This window comes from Onychomys torridus, chromosome 22, assembly GCF_903995425.1.
Source record: "Onychomys torridus chromosome 22, mOncTor1.1, whole genome shotgun sequence".
Classification (NCBI taxonomy): domain Eukaryota; kingdom Metazoa; phylum Chordata; class Mammalia; order Rodentia; family Cricetidae; genus Onychomys; species Onychomys torridus.
This window is the reverse complement of record NC_050464.1, coordinates 36784340-36807809: the sequence shown is the minus strand read 5'-3', so window position 1 is coordinate 36807809 and position 23470 is coordinate 36784340. Positions and strand designations below refer to the sequence as shown.

At 48.4% G+C, this 23470-nt stretch overlaps 1 protein-coding gene and 1 non-coding gene across 2 annotated transcripts in view; both read left to right on the top strand.

The window, feature by feature from the left end:
* Cit (citron rho-interacting serine/threonine kinase) overlaps positions 1 to 23470 on the top strand; it is a 169239-nt gene that overhangs the window by 5481 nt on the left and 140288 nt on the right. Inside the window, exons 3-5 of the mRNA XM_036171663.1 lie at positions 3899 to 4074; positions 10300 to 10401; positions 22242 to 22384. Coding sequence (XP_036027556.1) covers positions 3899 to 4074; positions 10300 to 10401; positions 22242 to 22384 — 421 coding nt within the window. The remainder of the gene's footprint in view (positions 1 to 3898; positions 4075 to 10299; positions 10402 to 22241; positions 22385 to 23470) is intronic.
* Positions 11744 to 11907, top strand: LOC118572827. Its single transcript, XR_004943527.1, has one exon. It is a non-coding gene; the product is annotated as a U1 spliceosomal RNA (small nuclear RNA).

Genomic DNA, 23470 nt, shown 5'->3' with positions numbered 1-23470 from the left:
CAGTTAAGAGCACTGGCGGCTCCTCCAGAGGACCTGGGTTCAGTTCCCAGCACCCACACAGAGGCTCACAACCATCAAGGTGATGCAACACCGTCTTCCGACCTCCAAGGGCAACGTGGTGCACATGCATACATACAGGCAGAACACTCATACACATAAAATAAAATAAATGAGCCCCCTCACCCCCTTTCTTTTCCTTTTGGGCAGGGCCTCCTATGCAGCCCTGGCTGTCCTGGGTTGATCTTCAGATCATCTCCATATTGGTGCTGATGGCGGTTTGGGGTCAGGTTGCTTCTGAACGTTTTCTGTTTAAGTTTTCATCATGAGCCTCTTCATGCGCATCTTTTCCGAGCACGTGTTGAGGGTTCTGTGAAGGATGGGTTAATTCCTAGACCTTGAAAGGCTGGGCTGAATTTCAGGGGAGGAAGCTGTCGATTCTGCTGAGTTGGTTTTTTTGCCCCCCACCCTCACCCCCAGGTCCAGTTGTCTGTCTAACAAAGCCACAACCTGGGCTGCGCTTTCATTACAGTGCTCTGTATCTTTTGGTTTGCCTCAGTATTCAGTACCCACTGGGCCCATAAACACTAACTAAGAGTTCAGAGAGATGATGAGTCCATATGGTTTTGGGGTCATAGAAGCAGCTTGTATGGGGAGTTGTGAAGGGCTATCTCTCTTTTAAAACACCCAGGGGCTTGATTTTAGCATCTCTCCTATTCACCCTAATAATGCAAAAGCCTTCGGGGAAGAAGATGGAGGGAGACTTGGAACACTTTCTTGCAGTTCTGAAGGCATCATCATTTTTGCCCATAAAGCCGTTTGTCTAATGTGTGCGATTTAGATGCCCGATTGCCCCCAGTGACGGGGCCCAGTGTTACTGAGTTGGGCAACATCGTAAGCAATTTTGGGGCCCAAGGCCTGAAAGAAAATGAAGAGAGATTGGCCTTGTATACAGCAGCAGCGAAGTCAGGTTGAAACACAGAAAGATGCAAGCCAGCGCATTTGGTTAATTATAATTCAGTACTCAGATAGTTGACATGAGGGAAGCCGGGAAAGGGATGAGGGGAAAGGCAGACAGGGCACGGTATTGTGAGAGCAAAGGGGAACTGCTGTGTGTGGCTCCCAAGTTCGCGTTCACGCTGTGTTCTTTGCATAGACACGCCAATTCTACTTTATTTTGCATGCGCATGCACATGTAGAGGTCAGAGGACAAATTGCAAATTACAGGAGTTGGTTCTCTTTTTTCCCCCCATGTGGGTCTCAAGGATCAAACTCAGGGCATCAAGTGCCTTTACTCACTGAGCCATCGCTGTGATCCTAGATCTCCTTTTGAAACAGTGCTCAGTGATCGCATGTCGATCCACCCACTACTCTAGGGTGGTTCCCCAAGGGACTGGCCAGCATGAGAGTGGGGGTCAGGAGACAGCAAGTACCAGGGAGTTGACCATATTTGCCTTCCGTCCAAGAGAATTCAGCTCCACCTTTATAAGAGAGCAAGCGGGTAGATGATGCAGTGAACATTTGGTGCTGGATAATTCATCCAAGTGCCGCTCATGACTGTGTTGTGAAAGGTGTTAGGATTAGTGGCAGAGTACCTTGGTGGGTCTAGGCAAAGGTCTGCAAAGATCACACCATGCAACGGAGCTCACATAAGAGGTGTATTGGGGGCGAGGGAGCAAAAGGCTGTTGCTCAATGAGGACACGAGAAAGATCTAGAGGATAGAGACAGAGAGACAGAAAGACTGGAAGACAGAACGAGCAAGAGAGAGCCATGGTGTCGGGAGGGACCTTTTACAGGGTATATGAATCACATAGGGAATGTGCCATGCCTGGCGGTGGAGGGTAATGACCTGTCTGGTGGTTGCCAGGGCTGAGTCCCTGAAGGGCAGGCTGGAGGAGTACCTGATTTCTAGCAAAAGGGCCTTCCTCTTATTTCTTTTCATCATGGGAATAACATGGGGAGATGATGTGGCCATAGGCTGGGGTTTCCACAGGGAACTGGTTCCAACTGCCCCGCCTCCACGAAACTAATAGCCACAGATCCCTTATGTGGACTAGTGTGGCGTTTGTATATACCTGCACATGCATCTTTATGAAAGTATGAACTTGAGCCGTTTATGGGTTGCTTGGGGTGCTCACCACAGTGCCTTTGCAAGGCTGTCTTTGTGTGGATTCAGTGTAGATTTCTGTGTGCCACAAACTCAAGTTCTGCATTTTGAAACTTCGTGGAATATTTTCTGTCCTGAATGTTTTTTAATTATTATGGCATGCATGTGAGTAGGTTCGTGTACAGAGGCCCAGGAGACAACTTTTAGGGGCTGATTTTTCTCTGCTAGATCATTTGTCCAGGGATGGGCTTCAGATCCTCAGGCTCGCGTGGCAAGCTCCCTTACCCACTGAGCTATCATGCTGGCCTTCAACATGCTTTTGATCTGTGTTCAGTTGGTTGAATCTGTGGATACGGAGGACCAACTGCGTCTAACTTCAGTGTCTAGGGGACATTTCAGAACAGTCTCTTGGTTTTCTTTTTGGTGTGTGTATCTTTCTGTGTGGCATGCATTTGAGTGCGCAGGTGTGGGAACCCACAGAGACCTGAGCAGGACATCAGGTGTCATTTTCTACCATTTTTCACCTTATTGTCTTAAGACAGGGTCTCTCACTGAACCACAAGCTTGCCATTTTGGCTAAGCTGCCTGGCCAGCAAGTCCTTGGGACTCACCTGTCTCTCACCTCTGGTGTTAGGGGTGCAGGCATGTGCCACCATGGCTGGCTTTTTATGTGGGTGATGAGGATTTGAACTCAGGACCTCATGCTAGCAGAGCCAGTGTTCTTATTCACTGAGCCGTCTCCCCAGGCCTAGTCTTTCAGCTTTCAGTGTGATACCTAACTATGGGATTCTCCAGGGTAAGTTTTTTGTTTTTTTGTTTTTGTTTTTTGGTGTTGGGGTTTGAACCCAGGACCTTCTGCATGCTGAGTACATGTTCTGCTACTGACTGTACCCTTGGCCCAAGATAATTTGCATTGTTGTTTCCTGCTTTCCTTTGTTTGTAACCTCTATTTCTGACGCAGTTCCTTTGTTCATGACAGGGTTCCATTTTTAGGTCGTCACCACTGTTCCTTACATTCTTGCAAGTCAGTAACTGAGTCCTTGGTCATCTAGAGATGTCTGTCTCACAGTGTTAATAGATGCGTGCCAAATCCTGCACCACCACACCATTAGTCCTGTGTTTCCTACCTTGATCTCAGCCTGAGCCGTTGCACTTGGGAAAGGAATAAGATCATGTCAAGAAAGGGTCGCAGGCCCATCGGGTGTGTGGCTGGCAGCCCAGCAGAGCAGCTGGCAGGCCTCTGGGCCCGGGGGCTAACTGTGTACTGCTTTCAAGCACTGCCCCCGAGTAAGGCCAGGAAAGCAGTCCTCTGAAACAGTGCAGGGGCCAATGGCACAACCCCAGGCAGAGCGCATCCAGCTAGAATGGAATGATCTGGAATCCACTCAAAGGCTGATGGGAAACAGGGGTCATGTTGCTTATGTTACATTGTTATGCCGGTCTAAATACCGCCAAGCTTGTGTGACCCCAACGCTGCCCGGCAGCCCTCAGAGGAAGAAGAAAAGCATGGCATGTGTGCTCCCTTCTTATTTTCTAAGTCTACAGGATTTGAATTATAGCTACCATGGAAACCGTACTTTGGAATTTCTGGAGCCCTTAATTTTAACAGATAAAAACACGTTTGTGCCGATTTTATAATTATTCATGATGGATGAGAAAGTGACTAAACGTCTTTTGACAGGGAAGGAAGACAGAACACATTTTTCTTTCCTTCTTTTTTCCCCTCTTTGGCAAAGATGCACGCATTTGAAGTGTCTTTTTTCACCTGGGTGTAAATCTTCCATCTTCCACAGACTCCGACACGATAGCCGAATTACGGGAGCTCCAGCCTTCAGTGAGAGACTTTGAGGTCCGAAGTCTTGTGGGTTGTGGTCACTTTGCTGAAGTGCAGGTGGTCAGAGAGAAGGCGACAGGGGACGTCTATGCCATGAAAATCATGAAGAAGAAGGCTTTGCTGGCCCAGGAGCAGGTAGGAGCATTTGAATCTCTGATCCTTCTTCTGTCTGTACCAAATGTTCACCACAAAGACAATAACCTGCTAATTTGCTGTCTCAGGTCAAGTAAGATGTTAATTACAGATACATGAGCAAAAAGGCCTCTCACGTCCTCAGCTCTCTTCAAACTGGTGTTGATTAATTGCGCAGGCTCCGGAATTTCCATCAATTTCTTTGTCACGAGTCTGTAGTTGTATTTTATTTTAGAACCACGTTGGGCTTTTCAACTAATGATCGTAGGATGATCTCTCTCGACTGCAAGCTTCGGTGTTAGGGACACGCCTCAAGATGGGGCAGATTGGGCAGTGTCTGCATGTGTGAACGCTTAGGTGTTCCCAATGTGGGCACACGTGTTTAATTTCCGAGCAGGCCTTTGCAGAAGTCAAGGTAAAATTGTGTTCCCTGGCTTTCAAGCCGCTTGTCTGATAACAGGTCACGAAGTTGTCTTTTCAGGTGTACTTTTTCTTCCTTTGAGGAAGGGCTGCTCTCTCCAGACATATTGATTCACTGGCTGTGTGAGAGACACCTGTCACCCTTGGAGTTCAGACAGTCATTCATTAGTTAAAGGCATTCTGTGTGCACATTGTGTGTCTGATAATGTACCCAGCTCTGGGGGACGCCTGCCAAAGGAATTTAAGTCCCATGGCTGTTCCTTGCAGGTTGAATAGCAACCCCCAGAAGTGGAGGGAACATGCAGATCTACAAAGCAGGCGCTTAGCAGTTAAAGCACCACAGAGCAGGAGGGAATTAGCAGATTCATTAGCGGCGGTGTGAAGGGCAATGTCATGAGTGAGCCAAGGGCAGTCGGGAGAGTCCTTAGGATGAGAGAGAATGGAGGCGGGGAAGTGATGGGAACTTGCCAGGGAGACCTGTGGCTGAGGGCTAGGGTATTGTTCAGGGTGTGTGTGTGTGTGTGTGTGTGTGTGTGTGTGTGTTCGCGTGTGTGTAGAGAGGGAATGTTTGGCACTTTAGAACTAACGGAAAAATGAAGACATCTGGGTGGGGCCGTAGTTGAAGGAAGATCTCAACAACTTTAGCTTTTCATTGGCTTTTCAAGGTAAAATTTCCCACGTTAACCATTTCCACTGTAGGATTCAATGGCATTAAGAAGTTCTACCATGCTGCAGAGCACTGTCACCATCCAACCCTAGAGCCTAGACTAACATCCCTGGTTAGTCTCCCACCCCGCAACAAAGGAACCATCTCAGTGGGGGCAAACGGGCTGTGTCGACTCTCACGGCATCCAGAGATCATCATCCCCGCCCCCCCCCCCCCCCCCCCCCCAGTCAGCTGGCTTTGTGGTATGGCAGAGTATCATGGTGGAGGGCGTGTGGCCACTGGAGGGGAGAAAAAGGGAGAAAGAAAAAGGAGAGGAGGAGACAGATCCAGGAGCAAAATGGTCATTCCCAGGGGATGCCCACCAGTGACCACCAGCTAGACCCCACCCACTACCATTTCCTACCATTTCCCAGCAGCCCCTTAAGTTATTAATCCACAACTGGGTTAATCAATCCATTGATGAGGTCACAGTCCCCCTGAGCCAACATTTCCCCAGGCCCCCATCTCTGCACACTGCTTGTACTAGGAACCAAGCTTTCAACACACCAGCTTTTGAGGGACGTTTCGGATCCAAATCATCATACTCCCAAGCAGAAACCCTTTTTTTTTGTTGTTGTTGTTTTTTTGTCTTTCGAGACAAACTGCAGCAGAGGGTGGGAAGCCGCCTGTCAGCGTCCAAGCATGATGCGGCTTCTGTGTTTCAGAATAAAGTGTGAGCAACATCGGAGGGAGGTAAACTGACAAGCCGGCGCCTGTGACTAGCGGGACGGGAGTGGGAGGTGCTCCCTCAGCGTCCCCACCCAGGGAAGTGCCACCCGTCATCCCTACTCACTCACTGAGCATTCTTCGTGCTTGGCATCTTTCTAGGTCCTTGGGTGGAGGTGCATGATGTTAGCCCAGCCTTGCACTGCAGGTGTTTTGGGGGGGAACTAGTGCATGGAAGACGAAACAAATCCTCCGTGCCACCTGCAGGCACACAGTCGAGATCCCAACAGATGCACTTTCCTCCAGGCCCAGGACCTGAAGCGACCATGCTGCAGAGGTGTGGGCCTGGGTTTTGAAAAATCCTGTTTGTAGAGGAGGTAATGAACCCAACCGTCATTGCTAAATGTATCACTGATTAAGAGGGTCAATATAAAAGAAAGGCAGGGCTCCTAAGGGAGTTGCCGTGAGGATTTGAGATGTACAGATGTAAGAGAGAAGGGGCAGTATGGGAAGAGATTGTGAAGAAGTGATGTAGCTCACAAACAGAGCCTATCGCCAGGGAGAGGGCGGCGGCATGCTTGCATGGAATGCTGTGACAGCCAGAAATGGTCCTCAGAGACCAGTTACTTCAATGGAGTCTTCAGGGCTCAGGCAGAGTCAACAGTGAGCAAGCGAGCTGGGGCCTGTTGAGCTCCAGCTTTCCCTGACCACCTCTCTTTGTGGGAGCAAACGGGACCAGCCCTCCAGCCCTGCAAAGTACTGGGCTGGGCTGCCACTTCCTAGGTTTCCAGGGTGATCTTAGGGACTCCACGGGCAACTATTTAGAAACATTTCAGGGCGAGGGATGTAGCTCGGTGGGTAGAATGCTTGCGTGTCTAGCATGCGTGAAGTCCTGGGTTCAGTCCCCAGTGCTGCATAAACTGGGTGTGGTGGTACACACCCCAGCACTCAGGAGGTAAAGGCTTGGCACAGAGGCCAGAGTAGGACTTGGATGTCCCTCCAGACAGGGTCTCTCACTGAACCTGGAGCTAGGCCATCAGTCCGTGAGCTCCAGCGAGCCTCCTGTCTCTCCTACAGTGTCAGGATTATAGGAGCACTTGCTGTGCTCAGCTTTTCAACTTGATGTGCTTGCTAAGACACCATCTCAGGTTCTCATGCTTGGATAGCAAGTGTGCTAACCACTGAACTCTCTCTCCATCCTACGATAGTCTTGAAGCACCCTCCCTCCCCACCCAGGGAAACTGCTATTTTGTTCTTTTTCTTCTTAAGATTTATTTATTTATGTAATGAATCTTTTGTTTGTATGTACATTTGCACACCAGAAGAGGGTCCTGAATCCCATGTCAGTGCTGGGAATTGAACTCAGGACCACTGAAAGAGCAGACAAGGCTCTTAACTGCTGAGCCATCTTTCCAGCCCCTTGTTCTTTTTTTTTTTTTTTTTAAACCCTGACTTTTTCATTTTTTTTTTTTTTTTTTTTCTTTTTTTGTGGTGGTTTTGAGGACTGACTTTGGGGTCTGGAGCATGCTAGGCAGGCAAGTGCTCTACCACTGAGGTATACCCATCAGTTTTGCTCTGGAGGCCTTTCTGCTGATTGGATGAGGCCCACCCAGACTGCTGAGAGTAGTCTCCTAAAGACTGGCTGAGTGCAGATGCCAATCAACTATAGCTACACGACCCCTCCATAGCAACACCTAGTAACCTGGGTTAGTGTTTGGTTGAGTTACTGGTATTTTGGCCTTTCCTGGTTTCTGTGTAAAATTACCTACTAGAAAATCTCATACACGTACACACACGCGCATGTACACCACCACCACCACCACTACCACCCAAGTGACTTGAAAATACATCTGTGCACTTAGTATATATGTCCTATGACAGGAATATTTTCCCATGATCCATCACACCACCAGAACATTAGCAGCAGTTTTACTGGTCATACCAATCACATCGTTAGAATAGGATCCAGGCATTTAGTCCTTCTGTCTCTTTGATCTGAGTTGGTTCCTTCATTTTTTTCCCCCTGAATCCTTAGGACCTCGATGGTTCCAATGACAGCAGGCCAGTTATTCCATACAATTCAGACTTAGGTGGTATGCTTGGACAGAAATATCACAAAGAAGGGCCTCTTTTCCTGTTCCCAGAAACAGATGACTCAGTTCCAACCAGCCACTTTCTGGAGGTGCTTACATAGCTCCCTGGATGAAGAGGATGCCTGCCGCTCTTCATGATGGAGTTGCTTTCCCCTTGGTTCTTGCATATTCTACAGAGACAGAACTATTCCGTCCCTTATGCCACCCTCTGTTATTGGTTTGTTTGTGCTGTGTGAACTGGCCTTTCCTTGTTTGAGCCAGTGAGTGCCATCAATCACATCCAGAGTGTCTCCAAGGCAGCTCTTCAGGTTGGCTTTCGCCTCCTTCTGGCAGATCCCCGCCATTCTTGGACACGTTTCTTGTTCTGTGGTGAGAGATGTTCAGGGTTGCCCTGCACACTTCCCCTGCACAAGCGTGTCTCCGGGGATCCCTGTTCAGTGGAAATGGTCCTTAGACACCAGATCTTAGAGCTGAGGTAGCTCAGTAGCAGAAAGTACATTGCTCTTGCTGAGTCTGGTTCCCTGCACAAACTCCTGTAAGCTCACAAACACCTGTAAGCTCCAGTTCCATGGGGGCCATTGCGTTCTTCAGGTCCCCTGCAGGCATCTGCACACACACAGCCTAAACACACAGAGACACACATACACACGTATAAATACAAATAAAGAACTAGAGGCCAAACTTTTTTTTTTTTTTTTTCTTTGGCTTTTTTGAGACAGGGTTCTCTGTGTAGCTTTGTGCCTTTCCTGGATCTCGCTCTGTAGACCAGGCTGGCCTCGAACTCACAGAGATCTGCCTGGCTCTGCTTCCCCAGTGCTGGGATTAGGCATGTGCCACCACCGCCTGGCCAAAGGCCAAGATGTTAACCCTAGGTTTTGTGCTTCTTTTGGGCTGTCTCGGCTCTTGGACCTCTTTCCTGGGTCGGGCTAAGGAATGCGTGTTTATATGCACAGTGTAGCCGCCTTTATGTTCCTACATATACACTCACGTGCACAAAGACATACAGACCTGCGTAGATATACACAGAATTGCGTTTACATGTGTTTATAAGGGGAACCATGTTCACACAGCTGCCTCTAACTCCAGCCCAACTTTGCATCTTTGCCCTGAGTCTTTCTCTTCCCTGTGATGTGGCTTGTGAGCTAGCTTTCCATTCCAATCACACATACGTGAGATCAGCAGCATATAAAGAGAACATGTTTAGTTTGGCTCATAATTTGAAAGTTTCAGTGTAGGGCTGGGTGGCTACATTGTCTCCCCCGGCCCCCCAAAACAGTTTCTTACTTCGTAATCCCAGCTCAGCTGGCCTGATACCTCTCTAGATCCACCTGCCTTTCTCTTCTGAGTGCTGGGGTTGAAGGTCGCATGGCCACACCCAGCCTCGTTGGTTTTGAGCCTGTGGTGAAGAGTCACAACTGGTGTGAGAGAGAACTTGGGAAAACTTCATTTTGTGACTGACATCAAAATAGAGAAAGATGAATGGGTTGGGGTTCTGTGACCCCTCTCGGGGGTCACCCCCAATGGCTGAAAGACTTTCTTATAATGCCATGGGCTGAGGGCCAAGCCTTTAACTCATGTGTCTTTGGCAGGGACATTTCTGCCTTTACCATTTTCTTCTTTAAAAAAAAAAAAAAAATTAGATTTATTTGTTTTATGTGAGTGAATGTTCTGCCTGCATGTGTGTATGTATGTGCACCATGAGTGTGTCTTCAGAGTCTAGAAGAGGGTGTTGGAGTCCCTGGAACTGTAGTTACAGGTGGTTGCAAGCTATGATGTGGGTGCTGGGAGTCGAACCCAGGTCCTCGGCAAGAGCGGCAAGTTCTCTTAACCGCTGAGCCCTCCCTCTCTCCATCCCTCTCATAGTCTTTGTGGCCGGAGCTTTGTCTCCTCACCTGCCCTACGCCATCCACCCCCACGTGCAGATATGTCCGTCTTCCCCCTGCTCGAGCCTCTGGTAGCCCACCCTGGCCTGCTGGCCACGCCGGTCTGCCACCGGTCCTCACTCTGCGTGGGCTGGGCACTGTGGCTCTCTCACTCTCCTACCTGGCCTGGATTCATGGCATCTACTAGAACCGTCCAGGAAGCAAAGGTGGGGAGGAAGAGGAAGATACTTCAGCTCGGATAAAGAGAATTGACTTAAGGGGAGATGTTAACTGGATGGGTACTGTGGGCCTGGCAGAGCTGAGACTAGCGGGTTACCAGACTTGGTGAGTGTCATGCTAAGTGATTTTTTTTTTTAAAAACCTGGAATCATCAATTTAGACCGGAAGGCAGGACAAAGGCTGTTTCCCCTTCACATTCAGTTCTAATACAATTATCTAAAGGGTTTTCTTTTCCTTCCAGGTTTCATTTTTCGAGGAGGAGCGGAACATATTATCTCAGAGCACGAGCCCTTGGATCCCCCAATTACAGTATGCCTTTCAGGACAAAAATAACCTTTACCTGGTGAGTCTTCACATCCGTCCCCGCGGAATGAGCCGAGGCCCTGATACTCAGATGATACCGCAGATTGAAAGTGGTTCTTGCTGATGTGGTCTGTGACACCGCTCACTCATTCAGTCGATTTTCTGACTGGCCGTCTCCCATTCCCCGTTCTAAAGATTAAGAGCTGACCCACTTAGAAACAGCCTACTGTACTTCGGCTACAAAGGGCAGCAATGGAAAGTGATTTCATTGGGAATGGTCTCTAACTACCTTTAATAGAATCTTGCTTTAATTAAATTAAGTCAATTAATTTAGTTTTGGAGACAATGTCTCATTATGTAGATCTGGCTGGCCTGGAGTTTGCTGCATAGACCAGGCTGGCCTGGAATTCTCAATCAGTCAACTGCTTCTGCCTACCCAAGTGCTGGGATTTAAGGTGTGGGCCACCACGCTCATTTCTTGCTTTAATTTTGAAAAGGTAAGGTAGTAATGCATGGTTGAGGTAAGAAAGTGCAGCCCGTTCCCTCCTCACACATGTTTGGAAGCCGGATGAGTTTATCTCACAGAGGCGGAGAATGGGATGAACGGGATGGTGGATGCCAGTTACCTGGGGTGAGGAGAGGAGAGGCAGAGGAGGGCTGGCTAATGGGTAGACCAGTCGGACTACCATGAGTAGCAAGATAAAAGGGATAAGCTTTGGTGTCCTGTAGCAGAGGAGCCCAGCCCTCGATAACCATTATCACACGCTCCACAAGGACAGAAGAGAGGGGTCGAACGGTCCCAAGACAAAGCCGATGGCAGGTGGAGAACTTGTTAATTGCTTTGATTTGATCACTGTACATTGTGTATATTTATTGAAATATCACACTGTACCCTGTGGCTACACACAGTGGTTCAGGGTAAATTAAAAATGCATACCAGTATTCCTCGATCCCACCCTAAAAACGCATATACTGGGCCAATGGGATGGCTCAGCTGATTGGGCTGCTTGATGCCAAGCCTGAAGACCTGAGTTTGATTCCTGGGACATACAAGATAGAGAGAGAGAATTAACTCTTGCAAGATGTGTCCTCTGATGTATACACACACACATACACAGACACACTCACTCACTCACTCATGCACGCACAGTGTGGTGCATGTATCCACACAGGCACACACATATAAGCATACACAGATAAAGAAATTAATTTAAAAAGTTTAACAGGGCTGGAGAGATGGCTCAGAGGTGAAGAGCACCGACTGCTCTTCCAGAGGTCCTGAGTTCAATTCCCAGCAACCACATGGTGGCTCACAACCATCTGTCATGAGATCTGGCGCCCTCTTCTGTGTACATAATAAATAAATAAAAATCTTTAAAAATATACTTACCTGGCAGGAGAGATACCGTGATCACGAAGGTGGTTTTCCCAGGGCGAGGCTTATCCATTGCACTCCGGATGTGCAGACCCCTGCGATTTCCCCAAATGCGGGAAACTCAACTGCATAATTTGTGGTAGTGGGGGACTGCGTGCGCGCTCTCCCCTGAAATTAAAAAAAAAAAGTTTAACAGTGTGTACACTGAAGATGTGTGAAGGAGAACCACGGTCCTCTGCTTTCCTTTCTTAGCTCTCTGTGGGGAACAAATATTAATGGTGATATAGTCTCTTTCTGACCTTAATTATGTTTTACTGGGAGTGCACTAATGTATATATAACCAAGAGTGTTTTTTGCTTGGTTGGTTTTTTTGTTCTTTTTTTTTTTTTTTTCTCCAGGAATGCCAGCACTCTGGAGGCAGAGGCGGGTGACTCTCTGTGAGTTCCAGGCTAGTCAGGGCCACGTGGTCAGATGCTGTCTCAGACATTTTGATGTTACTACATAATGCTATACTTTGTTCTTTTTGGTGTCAGGGATTGAACTCAGGGCCTTGAGCACGCTAAGCACACACTTTACCACTGAGCTACAACCCTGACCTCCAGTTAGTTCAGCCCTTTGGATGGTGGCATAGTTTTCTCTGGTGTCCATATAGCGTAGCTTATGGAATGCCAAAGCACATTTGGGGGGCCTACTTAGGTTCTTAGAGGATTAAGTTCTTAAATGTAAAGTGTGTATTCTAGAAACAACCTTTGTTCCTGGATCAGCCCCTGATCAGACTCTCATGTCACCACGGGTGGGGATAAGGAGGCTTGTGGAAGGGAGCAGGGAGCTGTTTTTGTCTGGAGCTCCCACTGGGCTTTTTTTTTTTTTTCAATGATGTGACTGCTTTTGTTTCTGATCTGGAAGAATCAGTCTATTTGCCTTGGTTTCCTATGAGCTGAAGTTTCTCCCTGGCTCCACCCTGCTCTCTTGGTTTTAGTGGTTTGAGATAAGTCTCGTTATGTACCCAGGCTGGCTTACAACTCAAGGATCCTGTTGCCCCAGCCTTCCTTATAGATAAGGTTGCAGGCTTGCACCAGCATGCCCAGGCCACTGAGCTCTCCTGTGTGTCTGTGGTGTGTGTACATGTTCATGTGGGTGTGTGCGCATATGCCAGAGGCCAGAGGTTGAGTGTCTACCTCAAGTCACTCTCCACTTGATTTATTTTTCAGACAGCGCCTCACTATGTGGTCCTGGCTGGCTTGGAACTCTCTGTGTAGACCAGGCTAGGCTTCAGTTTATAGAGATCCACTTGCTTCTGCCTCCTGAGTGCTGTGTGCCACCTGGTTCCACTCTGTTTTTTGAGACAGGGTCTCTCACTGAACCTGGGCTTCAAGGATTCTTCCATTTCCCTGGTGCTGGAATTAAGCTGTGTGCTACTGTGCCTGTCTTCTTCCATGGGGCATCTGAATTCAGGTCTTTTTTTTTTTTTTTTTTTTTTTGGTTTAGCTTTGCGCCTTTCCTGGAACTCACTTGGTAGCCTAGGCTGGCCTTGAACTCACAGAGATCCGCCTGGCTCTGCCTCCCAAGTGCTGGGATTAAAGGCGTGCGCCACCACTGCCCTGGCTGAATTCAGATCTTTGTGCTTGAACAGCAAGCTCTTTACTGATAGCCATCTTCCCAAACCCTCCTTAAAAAAAAAAAAAACAAAAAAACAACTCTGTGTGTGTGTGTGTGTGTGTGTGTGTGTGTGTGTGTGTGTGTTGCACATACATGTGGAGGCCAGGGAACAACCTCAGGTTTTATTCTCAGGAGGGTACTATAACTTATATTCAGAGTTGGTCTCTCCACTTGGATAACTCCCTGGAAACACCTTCACAGATAAGTCCAGACGTTGCTTTACGGTCTCCCAGATGCTTCTCAGTCCAATCAAGTTGGCCAAAAACGTCTGCCCATCTCTCTATGAAAGAAGGGAGGTGGACAGGGGAGAACAGTCAGTAGTCTCCTCACTCCACATTCTTTGTTCATAATCACAGTGCTATACACCTGGGTCCAGAATGACTCCTAATGGAGTCCTGATTTTCAATGTGCTGTTCAAGGTTGGTTTTTTATATTCTCTCAGCTTTCAACCCACACCTGTGCAATTTTGTGGACGATTAAGTAGGAACAATTTGGAAATGAGCTGTTTGTGCCACTGACCCCTTTGAGGACATCGGCATCTATTTCCACCTTGAGTCGGGAGGGAGTTAACAAGGCAGCACCGTTGTTTACCCTAGTGCATCGTCGAGGTGGCAGCTTACGATAGCTCTGACAGCGAGACGCATGCTGTTTTGATCTCTTGGCTAGGTTTATCCGAATTTCAGGCGAGTGTTCGCAAGGTGCTGCCCTAGACGCCAGGGTTTCGGAGGCCGCTGCCCGTCAGAAAACCTGGCGTTTGGAAGACTCATTCTTGTTTTATCGCTGTTCCTCGTTGGTTCTCTCCAGAGTCGTCATCCTTTTCACTTGAACTTTCTCATTGGTGGGTAAGGCAGTAACTCCTCCTTTGGCTCCAGTCCCATTGCTGGAGCCTGTTACTGCCATGTGGGTTCTCCGCCTTTGAGAGAGTTGATCCACGTCCAGGTCTTGAGGCCTATTTCAAGAGTGTGCATTCAGAGTTTTGTCCTTTTTAGGAGCCACAGTTTCATCAAGTGGCCTCAGTGTGTCTCCACTCCCGGAGTCTTGGCTTCAGGAGGTCTGGCAGGGTGGGTACCCCAGTTTGTATTTCTCACACACTTCCATGAGCTGCCGCTGCTGCTGATTCAGCAGCGTCGCTCTGAGAACGGTTGTCTTCTAGGCCCTCTGGTTTCTGACTTGCCTCTTCCTTTACCCGGTAACCTATTGTACACATCTGAAATCTCTCCTCCTTCGAGGCCCAGGGATGGGCCCTTCCCCCATACGCTGTCAGTCTAGGGCTACTCCATCATTCTGTGTTTATTTCCTTTGAACTGACTGGCACCTTTAGTCAGCGTCCCCCCCCCCCCCCAACTCATGTCCCCAGTTACTTGGTCGGCTGAACTGTTTCCTGCCCAGTGTGATGCAGTGCTCTAAGAGGGTTTTTTGATTTGTTTTGTTTTTGTTTTTCCTCTGTGTAGCCCTGGCTGTCCTGGAGCTTGCTCTGTAGATCAGACTGGCCTTAAATTCAGAGATTGGCCTGCCTCTACCTCCCAAGGGCTGGGTGATTTCTTCCTTCCTTCCTTCCTTCCTTCCTTCCTTCCTTCCTTCCTTCCTTCCTTCCTTTTTTTTAAAAATAGATGGCTGAATTGGGCTGGAATTCAAACTTTCAGAGATAAAGGCCTTCTCTCATCTCCTAGAGGTTACCTTGACCTTCCAGGAAAGTAATACAAGGTCTCTTGTCAGGGGCCACATTGCTTAGAGGATTTTCACCCTCCTCCCCGATGATGAAGTTCAGAAACACTGGGCAGAGCACACTGTGATGCCAAAGGCACCTCTGCATTTTGTCATGGTGCACATGGAGTGTGCAGGCATTTCAAAGAAGTGGCTTGCACAGCATGCTGATGCTCTGTGCAGATTGGAATAGACCTTGCCTTAGTCTGCTTGCCTGTGCTGTAACAAAATCCCAGCCTGTGTGAGGACTAGATGTTTATTTGGCTCGTGACTCTAGAGGCTGGGAAAACCAAGAGCGTATCACCGGTATCAGGTCGGCATCTGGTCAGTTTTCTTCTTGCATAATAGCATGGTGGAGAGTGTCACATGCTAAGACAGTCACCATGAGAGTTTCTCTCTCCTTATAAAGCCACTAATGCTATCATCACACTTACACATGTCTTCAACCCTAATTACCTCCCAAAGGTGCTACCTTCCAAATAGCATCATTGTATAAATTTGGGGTTAAATAGCCAACGTGTAAACATTTTCCCCTATGCGTATGTGTGTTTGTATGTGTGTGGGCATGCATGTATGTGGTTGTATGCACACGTGTGCTCATGCATGTGGAGGTCCAAGGGTGATGTGGGGAATCTTCCCTGATTGATCTGCACTTTATTCATTGAGGCAAGGTTTCTCACTTGCACCCAGAGTGCACCAACTTGCTCTGTGGATCCCCTGTCTCCCATCCAGCATTCCTGTGGGTTTTGGAGGTCCAAACTGTGGTTCTCATGTGTGTGGCAAGCGCTTTAACCACTGAGCCATCTCCTCAGTCCCATCATGTGAGCTGTGTGTGTGTGTGTGTGTGTGTGTGTGTGTGTGTGTGTACACCCTGACACACTTGTAGGGGTCAGAGGACAACTTCTGGGAGTCAGTTCTCATTTTCCACCACGTGGATTCCAGGGAATGATCTCAGGCCATCAGACTAGGTACTAGGTGCCCATTGCCAATGGACTTCTGTGGACACATTCAAACTGTATCAATGCCAAATAACTATTAAATTTCATACATCTCCCCCCCCCCCACACCCATACAAACACATGTGCACGCGCATACTACACGCACACACATTTGTCCTTCACTTTGACTTCAGCACATGTATGGAAATTGCCCCTGCAGTCCTTGGAGTATCAGGCAGAACCCAACAGAGACGCCTCCCCCACTTCCAAACTGAACATGTGTAAGATCTGCCCTTTAATTAGCATCTGCAGCTGCTGCTGTGGAAGGGCCTGTCTCTGTTGGCCGGCAAGTCTTTGCTTGGAAAGAGCAAGTCCTTCACAGCTCGGAGCCAGGCTGGTCTGTCAGCCGCTGCGGCAGCCCATCAGCGAGGTTGCCACCCCATTTAGGCCTATTTTGCCGGAGGGCTCTTTTCTCCCCATCTCCTCTTCCCAGCGTTTGATCGCTGCGATTTGGTGACTTCCCCATTTGGATGAAATGCACCTATTCTGTGTAGATGTCCCTGGTCCTTGCGAAGGTGGAAGATCATCATTTCTTTCAATGCCAGTGGTCTGGTTATTTTCCAGCCCTTTATGGTCTGTGATCTTGTCTTGATATTCAGAAAGCCTTCGAGTAGTCACTGTAAAAAAAAAAAAATGCAAGCAGAAGTGATGGCTGTATTAAAGCCAAGGTCCAGTCAAGGGCACGGTGCTGCAGAAACTTTGACTGTGACTGGATTAGGAAACCGAATTCGCTGTGCAACGTCATCAATAATGGTCCCCGTGTCGTGCTGGGTGAGCAGCATCATAATCAGTCCTTAAAAATGCATTCCCTCAGTGAGATGGCTGAGCCGGTGAGATGGCTGGGCCCGTGAGGCACTTGTCCTGCAAACCTGATGACTTGAATTTGATCCCTGGAAATGGTGTAAAGTTGGGAGGAGAGAACTGACTCTGCACAGTTGCCCTCTGACCTTTACGTGCACCCCCCCCCCACACACATACACAACAATAATAAAGTAACCTAATAAATATTTTGGGGAAGTACATTCCTCAGCTGGATGGGGTAATGTATGCCCACAAGCCCAGGACTCAGGGGGCTGAGGCAGGAGGATTGCAAGTTTGAGGTTACCAGTGGCATCCTGTCTCAGAACAACACAGAGCCGTGGAGCTTGAGCATTGGTGCGTGAAGTCAGTCTCTGAAATTCGTATTTTAGCAAGCTCCCCAAGTGGTTGGAATGGAAGGGAGAAACCCTCTTTTACCCCGATTTTTCTTATTACCATTATAATAATAATTTAATTCTTTTTTTTTTTATTCCACTTGAATGCCACCTCTATGAAGGCACAGGGATTTTTTTTTTTTCTTTCATTCCTGATATTTAGAACACTAGCACATAGTATAGGCTTTCAAATATTATGGACGAATGTGTCTTATTTTAAAAAAAAACCCAACACGTGTTTATTAGGTATGTGTGTGCACACTGACACATGCATGGAGGTCAGAGGGCAACTTGCAGGATTTAGTTCCCTTTGCTGTGTGGATCTCGGGGATCATACTCCGATTGTCCGGCTTGGTGGCAAGCGTCTTTACCTGCTGAGCTACTTCTCTGGCCTGAGTTGCATTTTTTTACAAAGCACTCCTCCCAGTGATCTTGAAGGGGATTCAGGCTTGGAAAACCCTCTGTAGAGGACTTAACAGCTTTCCTGGATTGTTAGCAGCCACGTTTTTGGTATGATGGGCAGATCAGTGCGTCCCCAGCTATCTCTGAGCAGCAAAAGTCGGGGACAGAGATGCAGATGCAGTATGTGGACTCTGGAAGAACGTAGGCGGCAACCTTGTTCTCCGTTAGTTCACAGTGCTCTCCGGTCACTGCCCCTGGGTTGGTTCACAGTGCTCTCCAGTCACTGTCCCTGGGTTAGTTCACAGTGCTCTCCAGTCACTGTCCCTGGGTTAGTTCACAGTGCTCTCCAGTCACTGTCCCTGGGTTGGTTCACAGTGCTCTCTGGTCACTGCCCCTGGGTTGGTTCACAGTGCTCTCCAGTCACTGTCCCTGGGTTGGTTCACAGTGCTCTCCGGTCACTGCCCCTGGGTTGGTTCACAGTGCTCTCCAGTCACTGCCCCTGGGTTGGTTCACAGTGCTCTCCAGTCACTGTCCCTGGGTTGGTTCACAGTGCTCTCCAGTCACTGTCCCTGGGTTAGTTCACAGTGCTCTCCGGTCACTGTCCCTGGGTTGGTTCACAGTGCTCTCCGGTACTTGTCTCTGGGTCACAGCCAGTCTTGAAGACTCTTAGTTTGTGACATTTGATGAGGACTTTGATAGCCTCTTGGCTTGGTACCCTCTTTCACAGTCCCAGAGTGTTTCTGAAAGACCCCAAATCCTGATTCTTTCTCTGTGAGACTTTATAGTGTAGTTTTGGACTGTGGAGAATGCCTTGGGTTCCTCAAAGTGGCAACTCTGAATGTTCAGAGCAGTTCGGTATTGTACAGTGGGAGATTTTAGTATGCTACTCGGGGAATGTGTTGGGTCATGAGGTTTGACTGGGCTTCTGATAAAGATCCATCCTCTTCAGCTGTTCATCATTTAGGGTGTCTATTTTGGCCCTGAGTCGTGGAGTACAGGCAAGCAGCTGCTGTAATTTCTGTGGTCTGTTTTCTCAATCAGTCCTGGCTTCTGAAGACATGGAGGTCATTTGCCCCTCAGAAAAGGCGATCTTGTCTGGTTGGACATCTTGCAAAGAGGAGTGAAGAGCATGTATCTTTTCTCCTTTGTAAGAAATGCTGATTTTCTGGAAAATTCCCGCTGGTTCTACCAAATAGAATCTTCAGGAGTTGACGCTAAATCCGAGGTAGCAGTTGGTATGTGAGCTCACCAAAGTTGCCAACGGTTGCCGTAGTTTTGACTTTCTCAGTCTTAAACTTAGAAGCCGTTCTGGTTCTCACATAACAGAGCCCAAGGAAGTCTGTAACGGTGGTGCGTCATCATAAATATGCATTGTTCTTATTTTTAAACCCTTTGCCTTCTCAAAGTGTGAGTGCGTCTGCTATTATCTGTGAATTTCCTTTTGCTGCCTAAGACCCTTTTAATGGCAATATATATTTAAAACAGACTCACAAATTAGCATTCACCCACACCCCCAGGCCTGTGGAGAACCAGGTTGAGATGAGTGGGTGAGTTCTAGCAAGCCAGGTGGCTCCTCTGGGCTGAGGTGAGTGGCTGACGTCATCGTTGTCGTCTTTGTCGTCGGCTGTGAATTCGGAAGAAATGGTTTTAGCCCTCCTAGGTGTTGTACTTGTTGGTGAATCAGTTTGCTTTGAGCAACCGTGGTATGAAGTGGCATCTTACCCTCCCCGGGCAGTTGCCCAATGTGTGCCGAGCATAAGAAGCCATGTGAACAGGTTGGTTCCTGGGCTATGAGAGGATGTGCAAGTCCCCGGCTTCCCTAGGGCTATCTGGTTCCGGGCTGGCCTGCTGCTGGGTGGCCTTCCTGGAGTCCTTAGGAGGACCAGCCTGGCGCCTCTAGGAACCTGTACAGAGGCTGGCTCTCCATCTGACTTCTCCTTAGCGCTCAGTTGCTATAGGCACCACAAACAAAACGCAACCGGAGGAGGAAAAGGTCATTTTGTCTAATGCTTCCAGGTCACAGTCCACCACTGAAGGGAACTCCAGCAGGAGTTGAAGCAGGAATGCCATTTGCTTGCTGACTCTATGGCAAGGTAGACATCCAGCTACCTTCCTTCCACAGCCCAGGCCCACCTGCTTAGGGATGGTCCCACCCACAGTAGCTGGGAATCAGGAAAAGGCTCCATCGAGGGCCCCACCAGCCACGGGTGGGGCACGATGTGGTACGGTGGGGGTAAACCCCCAGTTGAGGGTCCCTTTTCCTAGGTGCTGGCGGCCATGGTTAGCCATCACACTTGCCTGGAGCTTTTTTCTAAGACTTCAAGAAAAGCAGATAGCAGTTGGGAGGGTCACAGACGGAATTTACTCCCCAGAACTGGCCTTTGGGGTTCGTGTGGTGTTTGGTAGGAGTATTGGTCACTTCTCTCATTGCCCTGACGGAATACTTGGTGAGAAGCAGGACGGAGGAGGGCTTTATTTCAGCTTTGTCACCGTGGCGAAGGCATGGCGCCGCAGTCAGAAACGGAGAATTGAAGGCTGGTGCTCGGCTCGAGTCCTCATTTTATTCCGCCCAGGACCCCAACCCATGGAGCGGTGCTGCCCACAGTCAAGGTGGCTCTTTCCTCGCCAGTTAAACCTGTCTGGAAACTCCCTCCCCTCCCACCCCCAGGTGTGTTTCCATGGTGATCCTAAGTGCAATCAAGTTGACAGTTGAGACGAACCATCACAGAGGATTTAGTGTTTCTTGACAGACGTGCATTTGAAACATGTCCTCTCTGGAAAAGGCTTGGACGCAGGCTGACACTGGCTGACAAAATGGACATCAGAGCAAAGGGCAGGCTCCCCGGAGAACAATTGCAGCCACAGTCAAGTGGGCCCTAGCTAGCGGCTCTCCCACCCTGTGAGGGCAGGGGAGTGGCCCTGAGCCAAGGCCCTTTCAGGTCTTGCTCAAGCCTCCCGCAGTGTTGCCGGAGGAGGGGGGGGATTAGTCTTATCTGGAATTTTCAGAGGAAGACCTTGAAAAGTTGGGAAGCGAAGTCACCAGGTGAGTCAGACCCAGCTGACTGGCCTCCAGGAATGTCACATCTGGTTACCATAAGAAAAGAGAAAGGAGGGTTGGGCACTTAGCAAATGGGGACAAAGCGCTTGCTGCGCAGCTGTGAGGGCCCAGTTCAAAGCTGTAGCGTCAGTGTATAGCGGGATGCACAGCGTGAGCATCAGCAGCCCTGAGCATCAGTAGCCCTGTGCTCCTGCAGGGAGCTGGGAGACTCTGGAAGCCCGAGGGCCAGCTCGCCTGGCTGTGTACTGTAAACCAGAGACCCTGACAGGATTGGAGTCAAGGAATGGCACCTCTTGTCCTCTGACATCCACCTGTGTGTCACAGCAGGCTTGTACCCACATTCACACATGTACAAATGCTTGTGTGTACATATTGTGAAAACACACACACACACACACACACACACACACACACACACGCATGCTTGCATTGATGGTTTTCACTTCCTTGGCATGGAGCTTTCTTATTTTTGATTTTTTTTTTTTTTAAGACAGGGTTTCCCTGTACAGCTCTGGCTGTCCTGGAAATCACTCTGTAGACCAGGCTGTCCTTGAACCCAGAGATCCATTTGCTTCTACCTCCTGAGTACTGGGATTGAAGGCGTGCGCCACCACTGCCTGGCCTCTTTTCTAATCAAGCATTTTAGCTATATATTCTGATTTATTTTTCATATGCACCAAAAAATGTAATTTTCTTCTGATTGAAAATGGAGGTTATTCTTTATCCTGTATGGAATGTCACTTTCTGTGATACGGACAGCTTCCCACAGTAGCATGAATAGCTGGAATCATGTGTTTTTAATATCTGAGTCATAGATTTAGAGGTATCATAATTTAGCTGATCTCTTATGGATGGGCGTTTGGATGATTTCCAAGTATATCTCCCTTGTTATAAACCATCCAGTAGAGAATCAATCTATTTACTTATCTGTCTTTTATCTGAGAATCGTAAGTACCAATAAAGTAAACTGAGTGGAATAGCTAGATCAAAGGGTATAATTCATTGTTAAATGTTTAATAGAGATCATCGACTGCCTTCCGCACTGACTGTAAAAGGGAAAGATTGTACTGCATTTACCGCACGCCTCCTATATTCTGCTATGTGCTGAGGAGAATGCAAAATGAATGTTAGCCAGTTTGTTGCCCTCCAGGAATATCCATCTATGCGGTGTACCTGATCCTAGGGAATGTCTGGGGTGTCAACTTGGGTGGGTGTGGGAGGGGGTGGATTTAATTCAACTTCTCAGGCTTGCCTTGCAAGCGTCATGCATGGTGTCTGGCTGTTCTTGTGTCCTCTCCATTCTCTTGGGTCATGTATGCAATTTCTGTAGGGCAAAGACCGTATCTTGTGTCTCAGGATGTGTGCCACACATCCTCATTGCTTTCTAGAGACATTGTGATGACATCATTGTTAGGTGCCTTTTGAGGGTTCAATTGAGGTGTTCTCTATGTGGGGTGTGTGAAAAGTGAGTAACTTTGGCATTCTCTGCAGGTCATGGAATATCAGCCTGGAGGGGATTTGCTGTCACTTCTGAATAGATATGAGGACCAATTAGATGAAAATATGATTCAGTTTTACCTTGCTGAGCTGATTTTGGCTGTTCACAGTGTGCATCAGATGGGATACGTGCATCGGTAAGTGGGACTCCTAGGAACATACTGAGAACTTTCCTGAATCACGCACGAGTCTCTGCATAGAAATGAGTGGCTGAGTAACTTTGGGGTCAGCAGAAAACGTCGTGTAGCCAGCCTGGCCTGTGATTGGCTAAAAGCATCTTAGCATGCCCATTCAACCATGGACTAGAGCCAGGATTGCAATGTGCCTGTTTGCTAGTAAGATCTGGCTCTCAGCTGTAGCCAGTAGGATTGGAAACCCTTCCTTTGGGCCCTCTGGGTTATTTGGTAGGAAAACTGACTGGTAGAGGGACTGGCTAGCTGTGCTTGTCCTGGGAACAAAAGCTGATAATTAACAACAGCTGCTAATCAGCTTCCCTCGCTGTACCAAATACTTGTCTAGTAATTGGAGAGAAGCTCCGTTCTGGCTCACCGGTTTGCAGGTACCATTGGTCCCTTTGTCCTGCTGCTTTGGGAGTATGGCAGAAGCCTATGGCAGAGCAGTATCACTCATCTATAGACACAAAAAGAGACGGGAGGAGACGGGCCCCACCTATGGTCTGATTCTGAAATCTCCTTCACGGCTCTTGTGTTTTGGTTGCTTGAAGTGACTGGATCATGAGGGCTCTGCTTTCACTAATGGATTAATATACCGAGGGAGTCATACTTTGATGGCGTTTTGTGGGGTTCTGGTAACTGGCGGTAGGACCCACCAGAGGAAGTAGATCCCCAGAAGACGCTTTTGAAATGCATACCTTGTCCCTGTTCTCTGGGGGCTCCATTTTCTGTTTAGCACAAAGTGAGCTGCTTCCATCTATAACACGCCCGATGCCATGAACCTCTGCCCTCATCTGGCTCAGAGCAACAAAGCCGCCTAACGGTGCACTCAAAACTCTGCAGCTGGGAATGAAGGCGACTTGTCTTTCCTGAAATGGAAGGCAGGTCTCCAGTGACCTGACGGTGCCCCACTGGGTCGTCCCACCTCTTACAGGTTCCACCTTCTGTCTCCCTGCTGTGTCGTGCTGAGGTCCAAGCCTTTAACACATGGACCTTTGCAGGGCACTCAAGGTCCACACTGGAGCATGCTTTTTACCGCCAGCATTAGTA